The sequence below is a fragment of the Rosa chinensis genome, chromosome 2 (genome assembly GCF_002994745.2).
Source record: "Rosa chinensis cultivar Old Blush chromosome 2, RchiOBHm-V2, whole genome shotgun sequence".
NCBI lineage: Eukaryota > Viridiplantae > Streptophyta > Magnoliopsida > Rosales > Rosaceae > Rosa > Rosa chinensis.
This window is the reverse complement of record NC_037089.1, coordinates 86,093,488-86,113,013: the sequence shown is the minus strand read 5'-3', so window position 1 is coordinate 86,113,013 and position 19,526 is coordinate 86,093,488. Positions and strand designations below refer to the sequence as shown.

Sequence of the window (19,526 nt, the reverse complement as noted above, 5' to 3'; positions counted from 1 at the left end):
AGGACAAGCTTCTGATCAAACTACTGTTCTACAAGATAAGCGGAAGCCACCGTCAGAGTGGTGGTGAATTTACAATTGAGAGGCAAACCGAAGTGGCTATCAAGCAATCATTATCCAATTATCGGAGTGAGTGTACACAGATGGTGACTGAGTCTCTCTCGCGCATGGGTGTTCCAGAAGCTGAATATCCAAGTATTATTGGAAAGCTATTCCAGGGTGTTGATGACATGGCTGCCTCACCAGAGCAGCCTATTGTGGCGGTCATAATGGACATGACTGAGCGGAGGGAGAGTCTCAATGATTGATGTTCTTCATAGTGTGACATTTAGTACTGACGTTTATAGATAACATTTTAAACTCTTTTTTTTTTTTTTGATGATCCAACAACATTGTCTGTTTCACTTTGAAACAGAGATCATAGTCATAATTCCAGTGATATTTTCACATCTTCATTGTGAATAATTTAGCATGTCAAATAATTACATATTCAGCTTCAGTTATCAATACAATGCAATCTGTTCCTTTTGGAGCAGAAAGTTGATGTGTGATAATTCATGATACAAGCCTTGTGTGCCGGCTTAACACTCCAACTTCAACCTGCACAAATTTTAAAACTCAATCAACCTTAAGATCTTGCATGGCAACTGAGAATACAATTACACATTAACAAAGCATTAAAGAAGAACTCAAATACTTACCGTTAATAATCTGCAAAAGGGTTGAGGCACCCGGCTTCTGAAGCATTATACCCATCAGGGATATCGGCATTTTGTACAGTGAACTCCAAAACTATGCCAGCAAAAAGAAAATGAAAACCTACAAGTTCAGAGTAGGTGCTGCAAAGTAATCACGGATAGTTTTCCTTTTTAGAGAGGAGGGAGGGTTCAGAACAGAAGAGGGGCTCTTTAATGTAGCTTCAGGGGTCTTTTCAAACATTTCACTCATGTCAGAATCTAACTTGGATTGCTTCTTCTGTGATTCAGGAGTACAGATTTTAGGCATTTTAATTGGATGAAGTGAGTTACTTTCATCTAGTCCTTCATCCAAGGGACAGGAATTTCTGGAATCCTTTGAGATATGCATTGATTCATTCATCAGAAGCCTTCTACATTCTGCACCTGGGATTGCCATTATTCTTCTTCGAATTGCAGATGGTGATGGTGTGCTTGGGCAGTAACGATTCTCAGAGTTCCAGAGGCGAACCTATTGCAGGAAGTGAGACATTGACTTAGGTGACATGCTAGTGAAAAGTATTACGTTTCAAGCATGTAAAACATGGCAAGTGTAGAAAGCTAATAAATGTACAAATGTACAATCTTATCATTGAACTGTCTTGCATACCGTAAAATCATCTGAAGAAGTTGCTATCTTCCCAACCTCAAAATGGGACCTATTAAAAGTTAAGAAAGTATTAAATCATTGTTAGGAGATGAAAGTCATTTTAATCAACAGCATTAGGGTAAAAAGACTACCAATCAACTGCTGTAACTTCTCCGTCATGGCTTTTCAATATTACTGGATCTTCTTGAGGCTTGTTTACCTGGATTGAGATGGCCAATAGAGTCATCCATCAAGCAAGACCAATATCCCTAAGCACCAAAGGAGAACTAATTCTAACCTGCCAAATGTAGGCGTTTCCATCACTAGAACCACTGAGTATGTGAGCAGCATCAGGGCTAATAGCCGACTGTAATTACATAATCAAAATGAAAACTTATAAGCATGCAGGAAATCAATCTACATGACAAACTGGCTTAGTGGACTTATGAAAAGCAATACTTCTGGTCTTACCTTTACAAAAAAAGATTCAATCCGGCCTCCAGAGAAGGATTGCATAGGACCCTTTTCTAGCTGAAGCACATTATACAAATAAATGCTGACAGAAAACATAAGACAAAACTAGTGTTATAAGTTGAGATGAGAAGAGAAAAACAAAACAAAACTATATATTGTGCAGTGCATTCTTGAGCATGGAAATTGTCTAAAGGTTGTACAATGTACAGGGCTATGTGCTGAGCACTGAAGGCCACATCTCAGAATGTTCTTACAAGAGAAATAAGGGATCTACCTGTTGTCCATACAAGAGGCTGAAACAAACACTCCATTTAAATCTTGGGATAAGCTAGTTATGCCATGAAATCTTCTTTCCTGAAATGAAGAGGATCAGTAGCTATCAAGACATCAATATATACACTTTGACCAGAAAGAAAGCACCCACACATCCACACTCATACCATCACTAGGTTTCCAGCTATTTCTCAAACAGATGCTATTTTACTGAAACAAGTAGTCAAGTATATCCAATTATACTCCAAGACATATTTTCTTCCCACACATCACATCTACAGCTACTATTACAAATGATTTACCAAATATTGAAAGCCCAAATGGTTTTCTTTAGTTAGTAGACGAGCTAGAGGTAGGTCTCTTATAGAATGCTTTCTATGCTAAGTTACCATGTACTAATGACGTAAAGCCTTTGCTATTTTCACTGTGTTTGTGGTTGGTACATAGAGCAGAAAACAAAGAAGCAAACAATAGAGCATTTGCAATGATCCTGACACCACCAAGGTAGTCATAAAGTCTGGTCCATCTTTTAACTCAACAAATCTTTCTAGCACATTAACTCGCTGTTCAATGTGAATGAGACAATATATACTTCAGACTAACCTTCTCATTTGACTCCATATGAGGACATGTCTGTGTGACTATACTTTTCAAACTTCTAGTGTCCCAGAACTTGACAACACTGAAATCAGAATGAACCATAAGATCACATTAGCAATAATACCATATCACTTCATATGATTTAACCTCTGACTAAGTATTTGGCATTTAACACGTTTATCTACCGTTACATGCATATACCTGTCCACAGCTCCAGCAGTAGCAATGGAAACCTCATCTTTAAGATTAAGAACTGATGTGATGCTCCTTGGAGCAGCCTGGGAAAAAAGGAAAAAAAAAATGAGGCTGAAATCTGAATGAAGAGTACAAAAGAATTGAATAAGAACTATAATCAGAAACACACCTTTCCACGCCGTGAACGCTTTGCTCGTGGGGTTAGATGAGCCCCATTAACCACAGCAGTTGGGCTACATGAATTAATTTTGAACTTTAGTGGGATGGAATCTCTTGAAATAAAAATCACTTTACCATGAAGATGTAACATACTTAACACATCAAAACATGAAATAATTTACCATATGCAGAGCTCCGCAAGCGTATTTTTGGATGTTGAATTACATCTCATATCCCAGAGAGCAAAGGAGCCATCTCTTGAACCGGAGACGATAATCTCTGTCCGATAAGAAATAAGACCTTATATCAGTTGTGCTTCTCATAATACAAAAGGAACAGTCGAAAAATCAGCTTGCAGGAAAAAATCTAAACCTACCAGGATTAGTCGGATGAGGACTCAAAGACTTCACACTGCCAGTGTGCCCCACCAGAACTGCAGTACATTTCTTTTCCTGAATATCCCATACCTTGACCTGGAGAAAACAAAAATCCAAAGAAACAGCACAATCACTTAGTAACTAAACCAACTGCTATACGAGGCAGAATTACTTCTATATAACTTTCCTCCTACCAGATTACATTACTTTTTTCGTCATTCATGTGTTAATACTCAAGTCCTTAATCCTGGTTAGTCAATTTCAACTTTTCTGAACTCCCTCTAAGCGAAAACAAAGCACTATAGGTCTGGAAAATTGAAATGGACTTAAACCACTTACAGTTTGATCACCAGAAGCTGTCACAATCTGAGTATCATCCTGTAAAAAAACATCACATTGCATGAGCATAACCATCACATTACATCTGCTACATTTTCACCACGATAAGAATCGCATTAACATTTATTATACCTTTATCCAACAGATGTCAAACACGGCATTTTGATGCACAACCCAGTCGTAAACCTTGGTTCTATCTGAAAATCAACAACACAAAAGATCAACTTGCTTCAAAACACAGCGAAAACAATAGCAATTGAAAATCCATTCCCAATGATATACCTGCATTTTCCCGGTGAGATGCAGATGCCGAGAACTTGCGACGCGTATCGAACAAGCTCAGGTACCCATCCTCATCAGACATGGCGACGATGTGAGAGTTTCTACTGGTCTGTCAAAACCGCGAAAGATAATCAGGTCAAAATTGAAAACAAGATTTAAAAAAAACGCGGCGGACAACTGATTCTGATACCTTGCCGAACGAAATGGCCATCGGAGGTCCGTTGTGCTCGGCTGCAATGGCTCCAATTTCGGAGAAATCCGAAGCCAGGCAATCGATGTAGGACCGCTTCGGAACTGAAATACAGAGAAATCAAAAGCCTAAGGGTCAGAGCGGAGTTGATTTCCGATCGGAAAAATTAGAGAGAGAGAGAGAGAGAGAGAGAGAGAGAGCGAGAAATGGAAGATGCAGAGTTAAAAAGAGCAAAACCGAACCTCGGGATCCGTGTAGCTCTCTGGATCTGATGCCTTGGAAGAACGACCGGGGATTTGAGGTCTCCATCGGTGAAGCTTCCGGTGACGGAGGAGGAGGAGGAGGAGACGGAGATGTGAGAAAGGGGAAGTGGCGGAGGTCAAAGAATTAATGAGGGTTTATAATCTTTATTTGACTTTTGGGGATTTTGGGGGTAGGGAAAATTTTTGGCGGGAAGAAGGTTTTGATTTCGTGAAAAGTGTGGCGGTGTGGCGCCAATAGCCGCACCAAAATATGGTGGAGGTAATGTGATCCGACCTGATCATATCATCGGGTCAAATCATGTAAACGTTTTTCTTGATATAAAAGAATATCGTAAGCTCACCAATAGTAGGGTCTGATTTTTCGAATGTAAAGCATAACGGAACATGCGAAAATTTATTTTTATCAAAGAATTTACTAAAATACTTAATTACGGATCGAACGCATTCACAACTCCTATTAAGATAATTCATTTATAAACAGTTAAACACTAATAGAAAAAAGACTAAAAGTTAATTATTCTCACTATATATGAGAGACAAATTTCATAGAAGTCATACGCCTGAATATTATTAATAACAGAAGAATAATTGCACAACGAGTGGGACAAATTTTTTGATGGATAACGTAAAACGTATGTAGAGGTATCGTGTAGTGTATGAAAAGGTATTGTGTACTGGGAACTGTAGAGGGGATAATTTGTACGATTTTTTACCAACCCAACTTCGTGTAACTGAACATTGTCTATGCCACGTCTGTGTTCTGGGAAACTATCCATCTCCTCAAACCATTTGAGCCTTCGAGGAGTATAATTTTCCAAGACTTGCTAGGATTTTATTAGCATATTAATTTCTGAAACAAAAATTAATCAATCTAGTACTTACTTAAAGCATATGACAGAGTCTTAAATTACCAAGTGACCTGCCTCTACACTTACTAAGTCACTTGATCGATATCGTTAAATTGTAGTAGTTCTAACTTCTAACTCCCTTTAGATCGACCCGGTATACATAGAGCTTGAAAAGTTACCCCACATTTTTTATCATGCATGTCTACATAAACAAAGGTCTAAATTTGGTTATGAGGCTCAACTTTTCTCAATATTGGGCTACAAAGTATGTCCTCTATGCAACTAAGATGCAGCTTCATATCCAGGAGTCGCTATGACTGCTACCCTGCTCTGATGGTCATATAACATCATACTACACTTGACAATGCATTAATTTGGCTAAAATCTTGTTTAACGTCGCGACTAAGTTAGCACTAATTTAGCTAAAATCTTGTTTAAAATTGTGACCAAGTTGGCTAAGAAAGCCCAAACGTTGAAGTGACATGATAGGGCATATAGGAGGCCACTAATAATGGATCATTAGCCTTCCCGGCAGTAGAGTACATATGTTCTATGTTTCTTGAATGTTTAAAAACTACACAACTATTTTCTTCTTCAAAAAAAAAAAAAAACTGCACGACTATCAGAAACAAAATCTCTGCCTGGTGATCAACTAATGCGTTCCAACTCTTTGATGGGATGCTTGCTATTTGCAGCACCCCGACCAAACTGAAACTGCTACACTTTGAAAACTAAGAACAGTGCACCAAGTATTCCAATTTCCAAGTTCTTCACTATCAAAAAGCAAAGGGAGGTCAAGCTATAGCTAGTCACATATTTGACAAGATAAAGCTTCCTTCATTGTGACACAGTTGTCACCTTCTACAATATTTTGGCCATAATGCATAGTATATTCTTCTAATCCTCCATTGATCTCTTCCACCAAGTGCTGTGCCTAAAAGGGCAATCAACCGTGCTTCACTCGAAACACATGATTGAAAGCTACTAGGATCACATGGTCTTCTATCTAAAGTTTCAGGCTGATTCACCCACCCATTTTGGGTGATGATCAAGCTTGTTTTCTACCTCCCTTCTGCAAACCATGCAGCATCTGCCGAATGATAAAGTTTACAAAGAAGTTAGGGTACCTTTTACAGTAAAACAATCTTAATGGAAAACAAGAAAAGCATTAGCGGGAAACCTGCTCACAAAAAGAAAATACTTAATGTCGTTCAGTTCTAGTATTTCTTCTTTGATGATACACTGTATATAACACATTTGAACAGGTCCGGACTTAAGAGAAAACAGGAAGACATCTGAGGTCAAAGTAGTCCCATTGAAAACCATTTACAGGAACTTGGGATGAACAAATGCAAAAACTGCTGTCATCCTCTAATCGATCTGCTACATACCATGTGTGCCTAACGTGTATGATAAAAATAAATAAATAAATGAATGAAGTACTTTTCATTTTGATTTAAGAACTGATTGACTTAGTAGTAAACTAGTAATTGTGGTGGGTAAGACAGAAAGAGAAAACTGAGAGATGAAGTATACTTGATTAGAAAGGAGAAGCCAAGACACCATCACTAGTACAAAAGATGAAAACCATAGAACCCCTTAACCTGCATTAACCATCCAACATCCTAATGGTAAATACAATCACAGAAATTCCTGATGTCAAAGAGAAAAAGAGCCAGCTTCCCAAATTTCAGGGGTTTGGAAACAGAGAATTCTCAAGAGAAATTGCATTATAGAGAGTACAATCATGAATAACTGGATACCTTAAGCATGTAAAGCTCAGGCTAACTGAGAAACACACAATACACATACATGACAGATTACACAATATGTTTCTTCAACTGAATGATTTAATCAGTTTGATCTTCACAAAATGTCAAGAAATGTCAAGTTCGTAGTCATGAATAGTGTTTGACTAGCCAACCTCAATAGTGGAAATACAAGACAAAAAAGTAATGAATAGTCTTGACCAGTCAAGCTCAACGGGTGAACTTGCTCTTAGCCAATCATATAGCTTGTGGTTTCTCGGTGCTTTCAATATTTGTGGCAGTTGAGAGTTTCGTTTATAGTGGCGATCCGCTCACTATTTTATCGGAGTAATATTTTCTATGTTTTTAGTATTATTTTCCCTACATTTTACTTAGTTATCCTTTTAACAATGTCATTTCTAACTTACTTTGTTGTAGTTAGGTAGAAATGAACTTCAAACGCAGGAAATGAGCTTAAAAGATGCAGAAATGAGGAAATGGAGTTTTCCTGGTCCTACTAGGAATCCCAGTCAACACAGGAATCGTGATGAGGCTAGGAAACCTGAAGGCATTAGGAGATCACATGGCTTGAAGATGACGTGGGCGATATTATGGGAGATTAAATCTGATTTTTGCATGGAAAATCAAGGAGATTACGTGGAGAATATCAAGTGAGAATTTTAAGGAAGAAAAAATTCAAAACAAGTCCAGATTCGTTCCTTAATTGCCTAAAGATATGTTGGCGGAAATTAGAGAATAAAATCTGCAATTTTAATGTGAAAATCAAGAGAAAATCAAGGGGAGGACATTAAGGATAAAGCCATGGAGAGATTTAAGGGAGAAAAGGTCCAAAATGCATCCAGATACATTGTCTAGGTTCATGCCTAGATATTTGGCCGAAAATTGTGAATAAAATCATATTAAATCATGGGAAAATCAGCAACAAAATATTAGGGATTGATTTTGGAGCTTTTTGATTGGTTGAGTGACATGGCAGAACTGACGTGGCATTATTTGATTGGCTAATGCTGTGTGGATCATTCTTGAAGACTTGGAGACTAAGTTGTCATCCTCCTATAAATAGGAGCATCAACAACGACCACTTGACACATTCTTCATTCAAAATATTATCAAACCTTGAATCAAATACGCAATCCTCCCCTTTTCTCTCTCAAAATTTCATCATCCTCTCTTCAAGTCAAGAAGTCGTGATCAAGCTCCATCAACATCTCCTTTCCGTGGTCCTCATCTTGCCTCTACCACCTTTGAAACTTTCTTGCGTTTTTGAGATCTTCAAAAGTGTAACCATGTCCTTTTCTAGTTTAATTTCGGTTTTCTTTTCTTGTAATTCAAAACAGATTTTTGTTTTGTTATTCTGGATGTTTCGAATTCTTGTTAGATTAAAGCTTGGATGCTAAAGATTGATTTCCAATAACTATGAAGCATGTTTTGTTTTAGGTTTTTCAGATTATAATTTTCAGTTCCATATATGTCATGATTGTTTGTTGATTTTGTGCTTCAATCCTACCTTTTATGTGATTATGTTATTTGGTGCGCAACTTATAATTATAAGCATGTAATTGCATCCAAATTAAGATATGCTAGCGTTCTAGATCTTAATTGCTAAATGGAAAACCTATAATTCCGTAGGTAAATCAACAATGAGCTTTGCATGATAAGATTAGCGTTCTAACTAGTCGTCTTTGCTTAAATCAATCAAACTTCCACATGTTCTTAATGCGTTAATTGTGTTTTGTTGGGGAATTGATCACTCACTAGCTTTGCATGATTAACAGGGTTAATTATGGTGCGTTCATTTAGTTAATATAATTAAGGGAAGTAATAAGAACTTATGCATGCGTTAATGATTTGTTCTTGTTTGATTTCTTTCTATGATATGTTTGATTCGAAATTATGTTTGATAATCTGCTTAATGTGTTAATAGTTGTTAATTATATCTCTACTTCCTCCATTCATCTACTTCTACTTTGATTCAGATTTGTTTGATGACTTATATAATATATTAATATTTAGTAGTTAGATTTAGACACAAACTTTCGAAATCCCCTCTTAATTCTTTGTAATTTTCGTAGATATTGTATTTCTATAATTAATATTCTTTTCTTGACGTATAAATGACAGGAGCACCCTCAATCTCCGGATAGAACGATCCCTACTTGCTATATACTAACAACTGTCAACAGGGTTAATTTTGAGAACTCATTTTGAGCTCATCACTTTTCCCGTAGACCAATCAAATTAAAGTATGTTTCTTTTGTGAGTGTGGTTTTGAAATTTGAAATTTTGGGTTGAGATCCAAAATTTCAAATTTTACCGCATGAGAATATTTACTGCCTTTATATAAAGGGGCAAGTGAAATCTCAAATTCACAGTCTCACTGTTTGCTTCAGTAAATTTAAGTGAGAATATTGATTTCTCTATTGCTTTTTGTTGGTTGATCAATATGGCTGAGAAGGTAGATAGATTTTTCAATTTTGATTTTTCAATTTTCTCCTTCTTCCTATACGTTCTGATTTTTTCTTCTTTCTTCTTCTGTAGAATTTCTATGCTCCTACTACTGATACTGGCACTAGTAAGAAAGATCACATCTCTGGTAACTTCATTCCACTACTTTTGGACGAGAGGTGGAATACTAGAGATGTGATCTTTCTTACTGGCGCCAGTATCGGGATTCTGGAGTTGAAGAAAAAATAAGAACGTATAGGAAGAAGAAAATTGAAAAATCAGAATTGAAAAACCTTCGCCATTCCATCGAGCACCCCCCCCCCCTCTTTGAACTCCATCTTCCTTTGATCGAACTCCTCACGCGCCTCCATTAGCTCCACCCTAAAATAAGATATAATTTGTTTGATGTATTTTACTGTAACAAATTTGAAGTAAAATAAAATGCTACCTCTTGGACACAACTTCCTCAGCAACTTCCTTCCACACCTCTCGGACAAGAGGTGGAATAGCAGAGATGTGATCTTTCTTATTGGTGCTAGTATTGGTAGTTGGAGCATCGGGATTCTGGAGATGAAGAAAGAAGAAAAAATTAGAACGTATAAGAAGATGAAAATTGAAAAATCAGAATTGAAAAATCTTCGCCATTCCATCAAGCACCCCCTCTTTGAACTCCCTTTTCTTTTGATCGAACTCCTCACGCGCCTCCATCAACTCCACCCTAAAAGTGGAAGGAAGAAGAGAGAGTTCAAGGAGGCATTGCTCGATGAAATGGCGAAGGTTTTTCAATTCTGATTTTTCAATTTTCTTCTTCCTATACGTTCTGATTTTTTCTTCTTTCTTCATCTCCAGAATCCCGATGCTTCGACTATTGATACTGACGCCAATAAGAAAGATCACATTTATGGTATTCCACCTCTCATCCAAGAGCAGTGGAAAGAAGTTGCTGAGGAAATTGTGTGCAAGAGCATCGAGCACCCCCCCCCCCCCCCATTTTTTGAACTCCATCTTCCTCTGATCGAACTCCTCACGCGCCTCCATTAGCTCCACCCTAAACTAAGATATATTTTGTTTGATGTATTTTACTGTAACAAATTTGAAGTAAAATAAAATGCTACCTCTTGGACACAACTTCCTCAGCAACTTCCTTCCACACCTCTCGGACAAGATGTGGAATAACAGAGATGTGATCTTTCTTATTGGCGCTAGTATTGGTAGTTGGAGCATCGGGATTCCGGAGATGAAGAAAGAAGAAAAAATTAGAACGTATAAGAAGATGAAAATTGAAAAATCAGAATTGAAAAATCTTCGCCATTCCATCAAGCACCCCCTCTTTGAACTCCCTTTTCTTTTGATCGAACTCCTCATGCGCCTCCATCAACTCCACCCTAAAAGTGGAAGGAATAAGACAGAGTTCAAGGAGGGGGTGCTCGATGAAATGGCGAAGGTTTTTCAATTCTGATTTTTCAATTTTCATCTTCCTATACGTTCTGATTTTTTCTTCTTTCTTCATCTCCAGAATCCCGATGCTCCGACTATTGATACTGATGCCAATAAGAAAGATCACATTTATGGTATTCCACCTCTCATCCAAGAGCAGTGGAAAGAAGTTGCTAAGGAAGTTGTGTGCAAGAGGTAGTATTTTATTTTACTTCAAATTTGTCACAATGAAATATATTAACCAAATTATATCTTATTTTAGGGTGGAGCTAATGGAAGCACGTGAGGAGTTCGATCAAAAGAATAGGGAATTCAAGGAGGGGGTGCTCGATGAAATGGCGAAGGTTTTTCAATTCTGATTTTTCAATTTTCTTCTTCCTATACGTTCTGATTTTTTCTTCTTTCTTCATCTCCATAATCCCGATGCTCCGACTATCAATACTGGCTCTAGTAAGAAAGATCACATCTCTGGTATTCCACATCTCATCCAAGAGCAGTGGAAAGAAGTTGCTGAGGCGCATGAGGAGTTCGATCAGAAGAAGAGGGAGATCAATGAAGGGGCAGCTAAGGTGATTGATGGAATGGCGAAGGAGGGCAAGAAAGAAAAAGAGACAAAGTGAAGGAGCAATGGGAAAAAGGAGAAAAAGTGAAAGAATAGTTGAAAGAACAGAGAAAAAGTCAAATAGCGGTAGTAAAAAAAAGGTGTAGTGACACGGGGAACGGGGAAAAATATGTAATGGGGGTTCAAATGTAGTTGTAATGTCATCTATATAATCAAATATTCCTTTTACTGCTCAAATATTCCTTTTACTGTTGATTGGATACTCCTCAACCTATCTATGCCACTCAGGGAAATAGTCACTACTGGAAATATTAGGTATATGTAAATCAGTGCATTTATCCACAGAATTGTTGAATGGAAATATAAATTCACCCAGGCATAAAAATACATCAGTATTCTAGAGGAAAACCCTAGAGGACGCCGTTGCCTATTCTAGTGCCTGTTCGGCTGCGCCTCGATGCTGGCGACGGCCTCTGGCCTAGCCGGTGTATGTTGGATGAGGCCGGACGGGTTGTCTGTTGCAGGGATGTGTCTCAAGCTCGAAGGTCTGGATCAGGAGGTGTCCTATGTTGTTATTCTGGGTCGAAAAAAGTGACTGAGTCAGGGAAGCGGGCTAGGATCGGAGATGGGATTGGCTTCTGCTGGGGGTCAGTGGTTGGCCGGCCGGACTCGATGGCTTGCGGAGACGATGGATCCGGATCCTTTGGCAGAAGTTCCATTTGCTGGCTGGAGTGGGGTGGCCTGAAGTTGACCGTCATTGGTTGGACTGCAACGGTGGCGTGTGGGTGGCTTTGAACTCCCATGATGGTAGTCATCAAGGGGAGACGCAGACATCAGGGGGAGATGTCTACATATTCACCTAGAAACATGAAGGGTGTGTTGTGCTCTTTTTCCCCTTCGACCGAGGTTATTTTTGTCCCACTTGGTTTTTGTTACTAGGCAAGGTTTTTAACGAGGCAACGAGAGAAGCATCGCTTTTGGGCAACACAAGGGGGAGTGTTCAAGTAAACCCTAATTTGTGTTTGGCCCAAACTCTAGGTTACTTGACCTGGTGGTAATAGGGTTAAATTAGAATGATCTAGATTCCTATTCAATGTACGATTACTTTCCTTGTATGATTGAGATTCTATGCATTCATGCATTGTAATCCTCTATATAAAGAGGCCCATATTATAAATGAGAATACATAGCGATTTCCTCTCAATTTCTAATTTCTCTACAACACATACAAGAAACTAGAAAATTTGTTGAACTACTTAGGTGGCGTTCGCTAACGTTTTCAACTCATCTTTTTTATTTTATAAAATGAAAATGACTTGAAAATGCGTTCGTTGGTTTGTTTTCAAAAATGCAGAAAATAATTTTTGAAAATAATTTTTTATTTTACTCGTAAAACAGGAAAACGACAAATAGACATTTTCACATTTTCATTCTCATACTTTAGAAAACACGGAGATATATTTTCCAAAAAAAAAGATCATGCTCTCTTCTTCAATATTCTCACGTCGCTCTTTTCTTCTCAGGTCTTTCTCTCATCTCCAGTTGCCATCTTTTCTCGTTTTTGAAAATTGTTTTCGGAATGAGCTATCGGACACATTTTCGAATCTCAAAAATCTAATATTGTTTTCTCTTTTTTATTTTCAAAGTCGGTTTTTGAAAAATCATTTTTAAAAACGTTACTGGACAAGCCCTTACAGTTTTGATGAACAATTTGGCTTATCTTAGCTAATTGATCAATTGATACACTTCTCTCTGAAGATGTATGTGTATTTTTTGGCCTTCATTACAAATTTGAAGGCTCGCCATCTTCCACACTTGGTAGGGGGTTATCGACACAAGGGGCACACATGACTCGTCTCCAACCACCGAATAATGCAATCTACATGATAACTGTGACTGCAAGGCAAATGAGTAATGATCAACACCGCCTTTTGCAAAGCCATTCATACAAGCACTCCATGACATGTTCTGTTTGATAGTAGCTTCTTCCAAACTATCAAGCCTCACTCTCTGTAATTCCTCGATTGATGACCTAGTTGCAGGAATAAACTTGACTCTATAAGTTTCAAAGGATTCCGAGGCAACCCCTACCCGTGGTAGTGATAATATGATAGTCATTATCACGAATCTCATATGTTTTAAAGAACGACTTATTTACCCAATGTTTTTTTTTTAGGGAAATGAAATAGATTTCATTGACTTACAAGTCATTACAATCAATAGATATAAGCTCCACCACATTTGGAGGAGGTACAGTAAAGAGCTGCATAAAAAACTGCCCATTTCTAGCATCTTGTGCTAAAGTATGAGCCACTATGTTTGCTGCTCGGCACACATGATGAACTTGCGCAAAGGATGCTAGCTACAAGGCCTCTCGAAGGTCACCTGAGAGGTAGCCCAACACCGAATGATCAAGGGAATCATTCACCACAGCTTGTACCAAGTCTTGACAATCAGTCTCCACTATCAGAGGGACAAATTGATGAGAGATAGCTAGCTGGACGCCCATCAGCAGCGCTACCAGTTCGGCATGCCGAGCGGAAGAAGCTGTAGGAAGTGTGTGGCGAAAACCTCCAAAACAAGAGCCTTCAAAGTCTCGAAACACACCCCCAACACCTATACTCCCATCCACAGTGCTAAAAGCCGCATCCACATTTAGTTTGATCATACCTATAGGAGGCTTCTTCCATCTAACATTCTGTATTGGAGATGCAAGGCGAGAAGATGAATGAGCAACCTTAAATTCCTCCACCATCCTAGAGTCAGTGGCACAACTTCCGAAGCTAACTCACCTTCATCTCCCCATACTTTCGCATTTCGATTACGTCAAGTTGCCCAAATCACCATCAACAAAGTAGCAAAGGTAGTAGGGGACTGAGAATAAGAAGCTACTAACCACTCTATCACACTTGCAGAAGAGGGAACAGTGAGAATATTTGCCAGTTGAAGAAATGAGCTGCATGGGAGCAACCTCTTAATGCATGTAGAGGGGACTCAATTTCTTCATCGCAGAATGAGCATTGGGTATCAATGTCTATACCCCTTTCACTTAGCTGACTCCGAGATGGAAGAATATTGAACGCTGCCTTCCATACACAAATTTTAACCTTCCCCGGGACCGGGGCTTGCCAAATCCGGTTCCAAAGCTCGGCACTAGGGTTAGGCATGCTAGAATTCTCACCCAAAACTCTATCCTGTGCTATATGTTGATAATGGGAGTTACCATTAAAGGATTAGCAATGTTACCATGATCATTAAAACTACTCGATAACCGTACAATCACATCGGCTTTTTTTTTTTTTTTTGGTCAAGGTTTGTATTAGAAGATCCAAAGATCAAGCAAAATACAAGAGGTACATAAGACCCCAGCAAAAGAGGTACATAAGACCCCAGCAAAAGAGGCACTTAGGCCCAGCTAAAGAGGCACACAGGCCCAGCAAATAAGGCACAGAGGCCCAGCGAACATAAAGTAAAGCCGATGGGGCAAACCCAGCTAAAAGCCGAAAGCCCAAGAAAATTTTACAAACCCTAATCCTATCAAACAGCCACCAAGCACACTGCCGCAACGAACTACCGCCGCCGAGATCCTGCCGCTCCATGAACAGAAGCCACCACTGCAAAACCAAATCAAGCCACCTCCTCCGCCAGTCGGAACACACATAGGGCTCAAGAACGCCCAAGAGAAACCAAGTTATCTTAGAGGGTTGGATTGCCGAAGCAATCTGAACAGCCTCATCAAAGGGGACAATAAATTCGCCAACGGGCGAAAGTTTGCCTAGAAGTGGTGGAGAAGTTAGCAGATGTGGAAGCAACCATGGAAAATCCCGTCCAAAGCAAGCATGACCAGATTTGGGGGTAGAACTTAGAGAGAGAAATTTGGTGACTTGAGAGGAAGAAAGGTCTGTAGAGAAGGAGAAATCGTGGGATGGGTAGGAAGTGAAGATGGTGGTGAACATGGGGTTTTCCAACGCTGGAAAACCCAGGTGAGGAGAGGGAGGGGGTTTGTAGGTGATGAGGTGGGGAGATCTGGACGTGAAAAGAGGTTAGGTGGGGATGGTGGTGGTGGTGGTGGTGGTGGTGGTGGTGGGGGTGGGTGGTGGGGGGTGGACTCTCAAAATACCAGCAGCTGTAGAGAAGATTTCTAGAGAGAAGGAGGACCCTCTCTCTCTAGAAATATTCTCCAGAAGCGTGAGACACGTTATTAACACAAAATGTGCCCTCCTAGGACGGCCGCTTGAACCACATGAAATAGTTTACTAAGAATAGTTGGCCGCTCCACTTGGGGTACTCCCATTCTCAAAAGGTGACTAGCCATAAGTTCAATACAGACTCGTCTGTGGTGTCTACATGAGAAAAGGATAGAAGAGCTTGATTTTGATTCACTCCTCGTTTTAGTGTATTTTCATAATTTGTTCTTCTATATTTTATTCGTTTATTTGTTTACAAAATAATAATAAAAAAATCGCCTTTCCCAATATTCCTGGTAGAAGAAAAGAGAGGTTTTTTCACCTAAATCAATTGAAACTTGGTTTCCTAATCCTCGTAGAAGAAGGCTTCTTTTCCTAGCTAGATGATTTAGGGGCTTTGTAGCTAGCTGTGTAATTATTTATGTGCCACACAGTTGAATGATTATTTCACCATGAATTTCCATGTAGTGAGATTCATAATGAAATAATCATATTGTGAATATTCTGTGATTAATGAGGATTTTATTTTCTATTGTTATTAGAATTACTTATCTTATTGGATAAGGATGTATCACTCTATATTCTTCCTAGTACGTGGAGAAGAATAAAATCACCACAAAATTCTAAACCACCAGTTTTGCACACAACTGCGTGATTATTTCACCATAAATCTCCATTGTGAATTTCACTACTTCAAGAATGTCGTCGACGTCGATTCCCGAGAAGCGCTACTATTTTAGCAGAGCGTTTCAAACAGATGTAAGAGAACCGAGGCCCGGACGGGAGGACCGGGTTCCGGTCGTGTTTGATCTCATCAAGGAAAGCAGATTTTGCCATGATGATATATACCACTTCGACACTACTGAACAGTCACGTACTGTAAAAGGAACCAACATTCCTTTCTCTAATAACTACCTCAGACAAGACTGTTAGAATACGTAGGACGCATGGCCGCAGACCTTAAGATATTGGGGGTGCCACAAGTGGAGCAGCCAACTATCCTTGACAAACTATTTGAGGTGATTCAAGTGTGCCGCCCCGAGCGCTGCATTATTGTGCTTATAGCCGAGGTGACTGTAAGCTTCTTGGGCAGTTTTGATGCAGTTGACAGAGTTACAATTGCATATCCCAGAATTTCTATTACTATACGATTTGGGGATGATGATGATCCGAGTGAATGGTGCTTCGAAATATATGAATTGTTCGGTTCTGACTATCATGGTGTCATTGATACGGTTATACTGGAACCCTTTGAAGCTGTTACGCCTAAGTTCATTCCTGCAACTAGATCATCAATTGAGAGTTTGCAGAAAGTGGGATTTCATAGTTTGGAACAAGCCACTATCAAACAGATATCGACATGTAGTATATGTGAGGATGAATTTGCGGATGGCAATGTTGATCAACTGATTACTCCTTTGCCTTGCAAACACCATTTCCATGCTGACTGCATTTCTCAGTGGTTGGAGATAAGTCACTTGTGCCCCTTGTGTCGATATGCCTTGCCTACTGTGGAACATGGTGAGCCTTCAAACTCTTAACCGGGGCCAAAGTATCTGTGGCAAATATGTCGGTGAATGTCATCAAAGTTGATCAATGTTCAATTAGTTTACCAGTTTTTATTAATTTTTTTTTTTTGAGAATTTAGTTTATCAGTTTCATCAGTCAAAAACTCAGTTGTTCAATGTTCAATACTTCTATCATTTGTATCATGTTATGCTGTTTAATAAAGATCAGATCACCTTTCTAATCTTATTTTGTAGTAAAAGAAAAAGTTGTGTTTAAAACATTAAGCCAAGATAAACAGGCGATGTAAAGATTAATAATGATTTAGGAGAAAAAAAAGAAGCAATTATTTCGTCGGTAATAATTTTTCGTAATTATACAGCGAGTAAACTATATTCTATTTATATTATTTAAACATATCTCCTATACAAAAAAAAAAAAAAAAAGAGAAAAATAAAGAAACATATTGATCTTTCTCGTATATTCTCATATCACAAATCTCCAAAAGGAAACGAAGTTAAAAAGGAAAGAGAAGTCGCAAAAATCCAGGGCTTAGAGAAACAAGGAGAATTGTTGATTCGATGCCTATAGGTGAGAGCAACTTCTACTCATTACGTACTCTGATTCCTTGATCTCTCTGGAACCCAACTTCATATTCGATTCATTCAGCAGTGGTTTGGTTTGATCCCAAAAGGCTTAGTTCCCAGATTGGTTTCATTGCACATTTTGGGTGGTGGGTTGAACAAATTTCACATCTTTTTGAGGTATTTGATCTGGGAAATCTTTAAAGTTTTGAGCTTTTTGAGTTTGATTTAGTTTTCTGAGAAACCTCTTTTGATTTTTGAAGTTTGGAGAGCCAATCAGTAGGAAGAAGTGGTGTTTGTAAAGTTGTGCAGTGCACATTTTAGGTGGTGGGTTCAGTAAATTTCACATCTTGTTGAGGCATTTGATCTGGGAAATCTCAAAAGTCTTGAACTTTTTGAGTTTGATTCAGTTTTCTGAGAAACCCCCTTTGGTTTTTGAAGTTTGAAGAGCCAATCAGTAGGAAAAATTGATGTTTGTCAAGTTGTGGAGTGCACATTTTTGGTGCTGGATTGAGTAAATCTATAAATTTGATCATCATCAAGGTGTTTGATCTGGGATATCTTGAAACGCCTTGAACTTTTTTGTTTGATTATTTGTTCAAGATATTGGGTTCTGAGAAAGCCCTTTGATTTTTGAAGTTTGCAGAGGTAGTTAGTAGGATTGAGGTTGCAGCATATTCAGGAAGACTGAGAAGTTATAACAAGAGCTGGTTGAGATGGGTAGGCCATTGGTTTTTGAGATCTTGGAAAAACCAGTTACAAGTTGCTTTATAGGAATATGCAGTGCAATTTGGTTTTACATTCAGAAGAAAAATATTGGGTATTCACATGTGGGCTTGAGTTACGAAACTGCCATTGCAGGGCACCATTGGAGGATTATAACTTCAGCTTTTTCCCATATAAGTGTTCTTCATCTTGTTTTCAATATGAGCGCACTTTGGAGTCTTGGGGTAGTCGAAAACTTGGGCTCTATAGGGCTTGGTGTGGAGTATTATCTGCATTACACTCTCGTCTTGGTTGTATTGTCTGGGGTGCTGGTTTTGGGAATATATCATATCTTGATACAGAAATTCAAGCTGGAGTATTTTCGGAGAGTGACGGCTGTTGGGTATTCTTGTGTTGTTTTTGGGTGGATGACGATTCTTTCTGTGAAGCAACCGACGTCCAAGTTGCACCTGTTTGGATTGCTTTCGCTTCCCATTAGTTTTGCACCTTTTGAGTCTCTTATTTTTACTTCAATCATTGTTCCACAAGCAAGTTTTATAGGCCATTTATCTGGAATCATTGTGGGATATGCTATTGCATGGGGTTTAATTCACGGGATGAACAATTACTGGGCAGTTTCCATGTTAGGATGGATTGTGCTGGTTTGCGCCTTCAGTTTAAAGCGATCTGGTGCCTATGATTTCAGTTTTCTTGAGATTGAGTCCGTTGCTGATTCTTCTTTGCCCTCTGTACGGTTTATTGCATCAGGAAATGGTAGAACATTGCAAATGAGTGCATTGCCAGCTGCAGGTGTTGAGCTTGTATAATATATGTGGAGATGCAGGCTTGACTCAGGGTCCAGTTACTTCATAATTTCGTTTCACCAATCTTTACAGTGATACTTGAAAATTGCCAGAGATAACGGTCTTTGGTGATATGAGCTCCCAGGTTCCATTCTCTGACTCATTAGTTGCAGATTTCTGCTTATGTGAAGCTAAATTGTTGTGTTAG

At 38.8% G+C, this 19,526-nt stretch overlaps 3 protein-coding genes across 3 annotated transcripts; 1 reads left to right on the top strand and 2 right to left on the bottom strand.

Annotated features, from left to right (window-relative positions):
* Window positions 1-342: 342 nt before the first annotated feature.
* Window positions 343-4,675, bottom strand: LOC112189293 (denticleless protein homolog). The gene is made up of 17 exons (XM_024328594.2): window positions 4,452-4,675; window positions 4,210-4,313; window positions 4,020-4,128; window positions 3,870-3,934; window positions 3,738-3,776; window positions 3,398-3,494; window positions 3,204-3,300; window positions 3,032-3,095; window positions 2,869-2,945; window positions 2,671-2,749; window positions 2,069-2,148; window positions 1,792-1,876; window positions 1,619-1,687; window positions 1,473-1,540; window positions 1,342-1,390; window positions 699-1,203; window positions 343-598 (listed from the first exon to the last, which is right to left on the bottom strand). The coding sequence occupies exons 1-16, from the start codon at window positions 4,516-4,518 to the stop codon at window positions 817-819; spliced, it is 1,536 nt and encodes a 511-aa protein (XP_024184362.1). The 5' UTR covers window positions 4,519-4,675; the 3' UTR covers window positions 343-598; window positions 699-816.
* A 9,220-nt stretch (window positions 4,676-13,895) lies between these two features.
* Window positions 13,896-14,288, bottom strand: LOC112185289. The gene has a single exon (XM_024323532.1). It carries the CDS (start codon window positions 14,286-14,288, stop codon window positions 13,896-13,898), a length of 393 nt encoding a protein of 130 aa, XP_024179300.1.
* Window positions 14,289-17,697: 3,409 nt separating this feature from the next.
* Window positions 17,698-19,462, top strand: LOC112188823 (RHOMBOID-like protein 13). The gene is made up of 2 exons (XM_024328037.2): window positions 17,698-17,990; window positions 18,074-19,462. Exon 2 carries the CDS (start codon window positions 18,527-18,529, stop codon window positions 19,340-19,342), a length of 816 nt encoding a protein of 271 aa, XP_024183805.1. The 5' UTR covers window positions 17,698-17,990; window positions 18,074-18,526; the 3' UTR covers window positions 19,343-19,462.
* Window positions 19,463-19,526: the final 64 nt, after the last annotated feature.

Excerpts from the sequence above, each read along its gene's own strand:
- LOC112188823 (XM_024328037.2), top strand. The coding sequence starts at position 18,527 with ATGGGTAGGCCATTGGTTTTTGAGATCTTGGAAAAACCAGTTACAAGT.
- LOC112189293 (XM_024328594.2), bottom strand. The coding sequence starts at position 4,518 with ATGGAGACCTCAAATCCCCGGTCGTTCTTCCAAGGCATCAGATCCAGA. Across the intron at positions 2,149-2,670 it reads ATATGGAGTCAAATGAGAAG|GAAAGAAGATTTCATGGCAT; the intron begins GTTAGTCTGAAG and ends TCTTCATTTCAG. Across the intron at positions 1,877-2,068 it reads GCCTCTTGTATGGACAACAG|CATTTATTTGTATAATGTGC; the intron begins GTAGATCCCTTA and ends GTTTTCTGTCAG.
- LOC112185289 (XM_024323532.1), bottom strand. The coding sequence starts at position 14,288 with ATGGTGGAGGAATTTAAGGTTGCTCATTCATCTTCTCGCCTTGCATCT.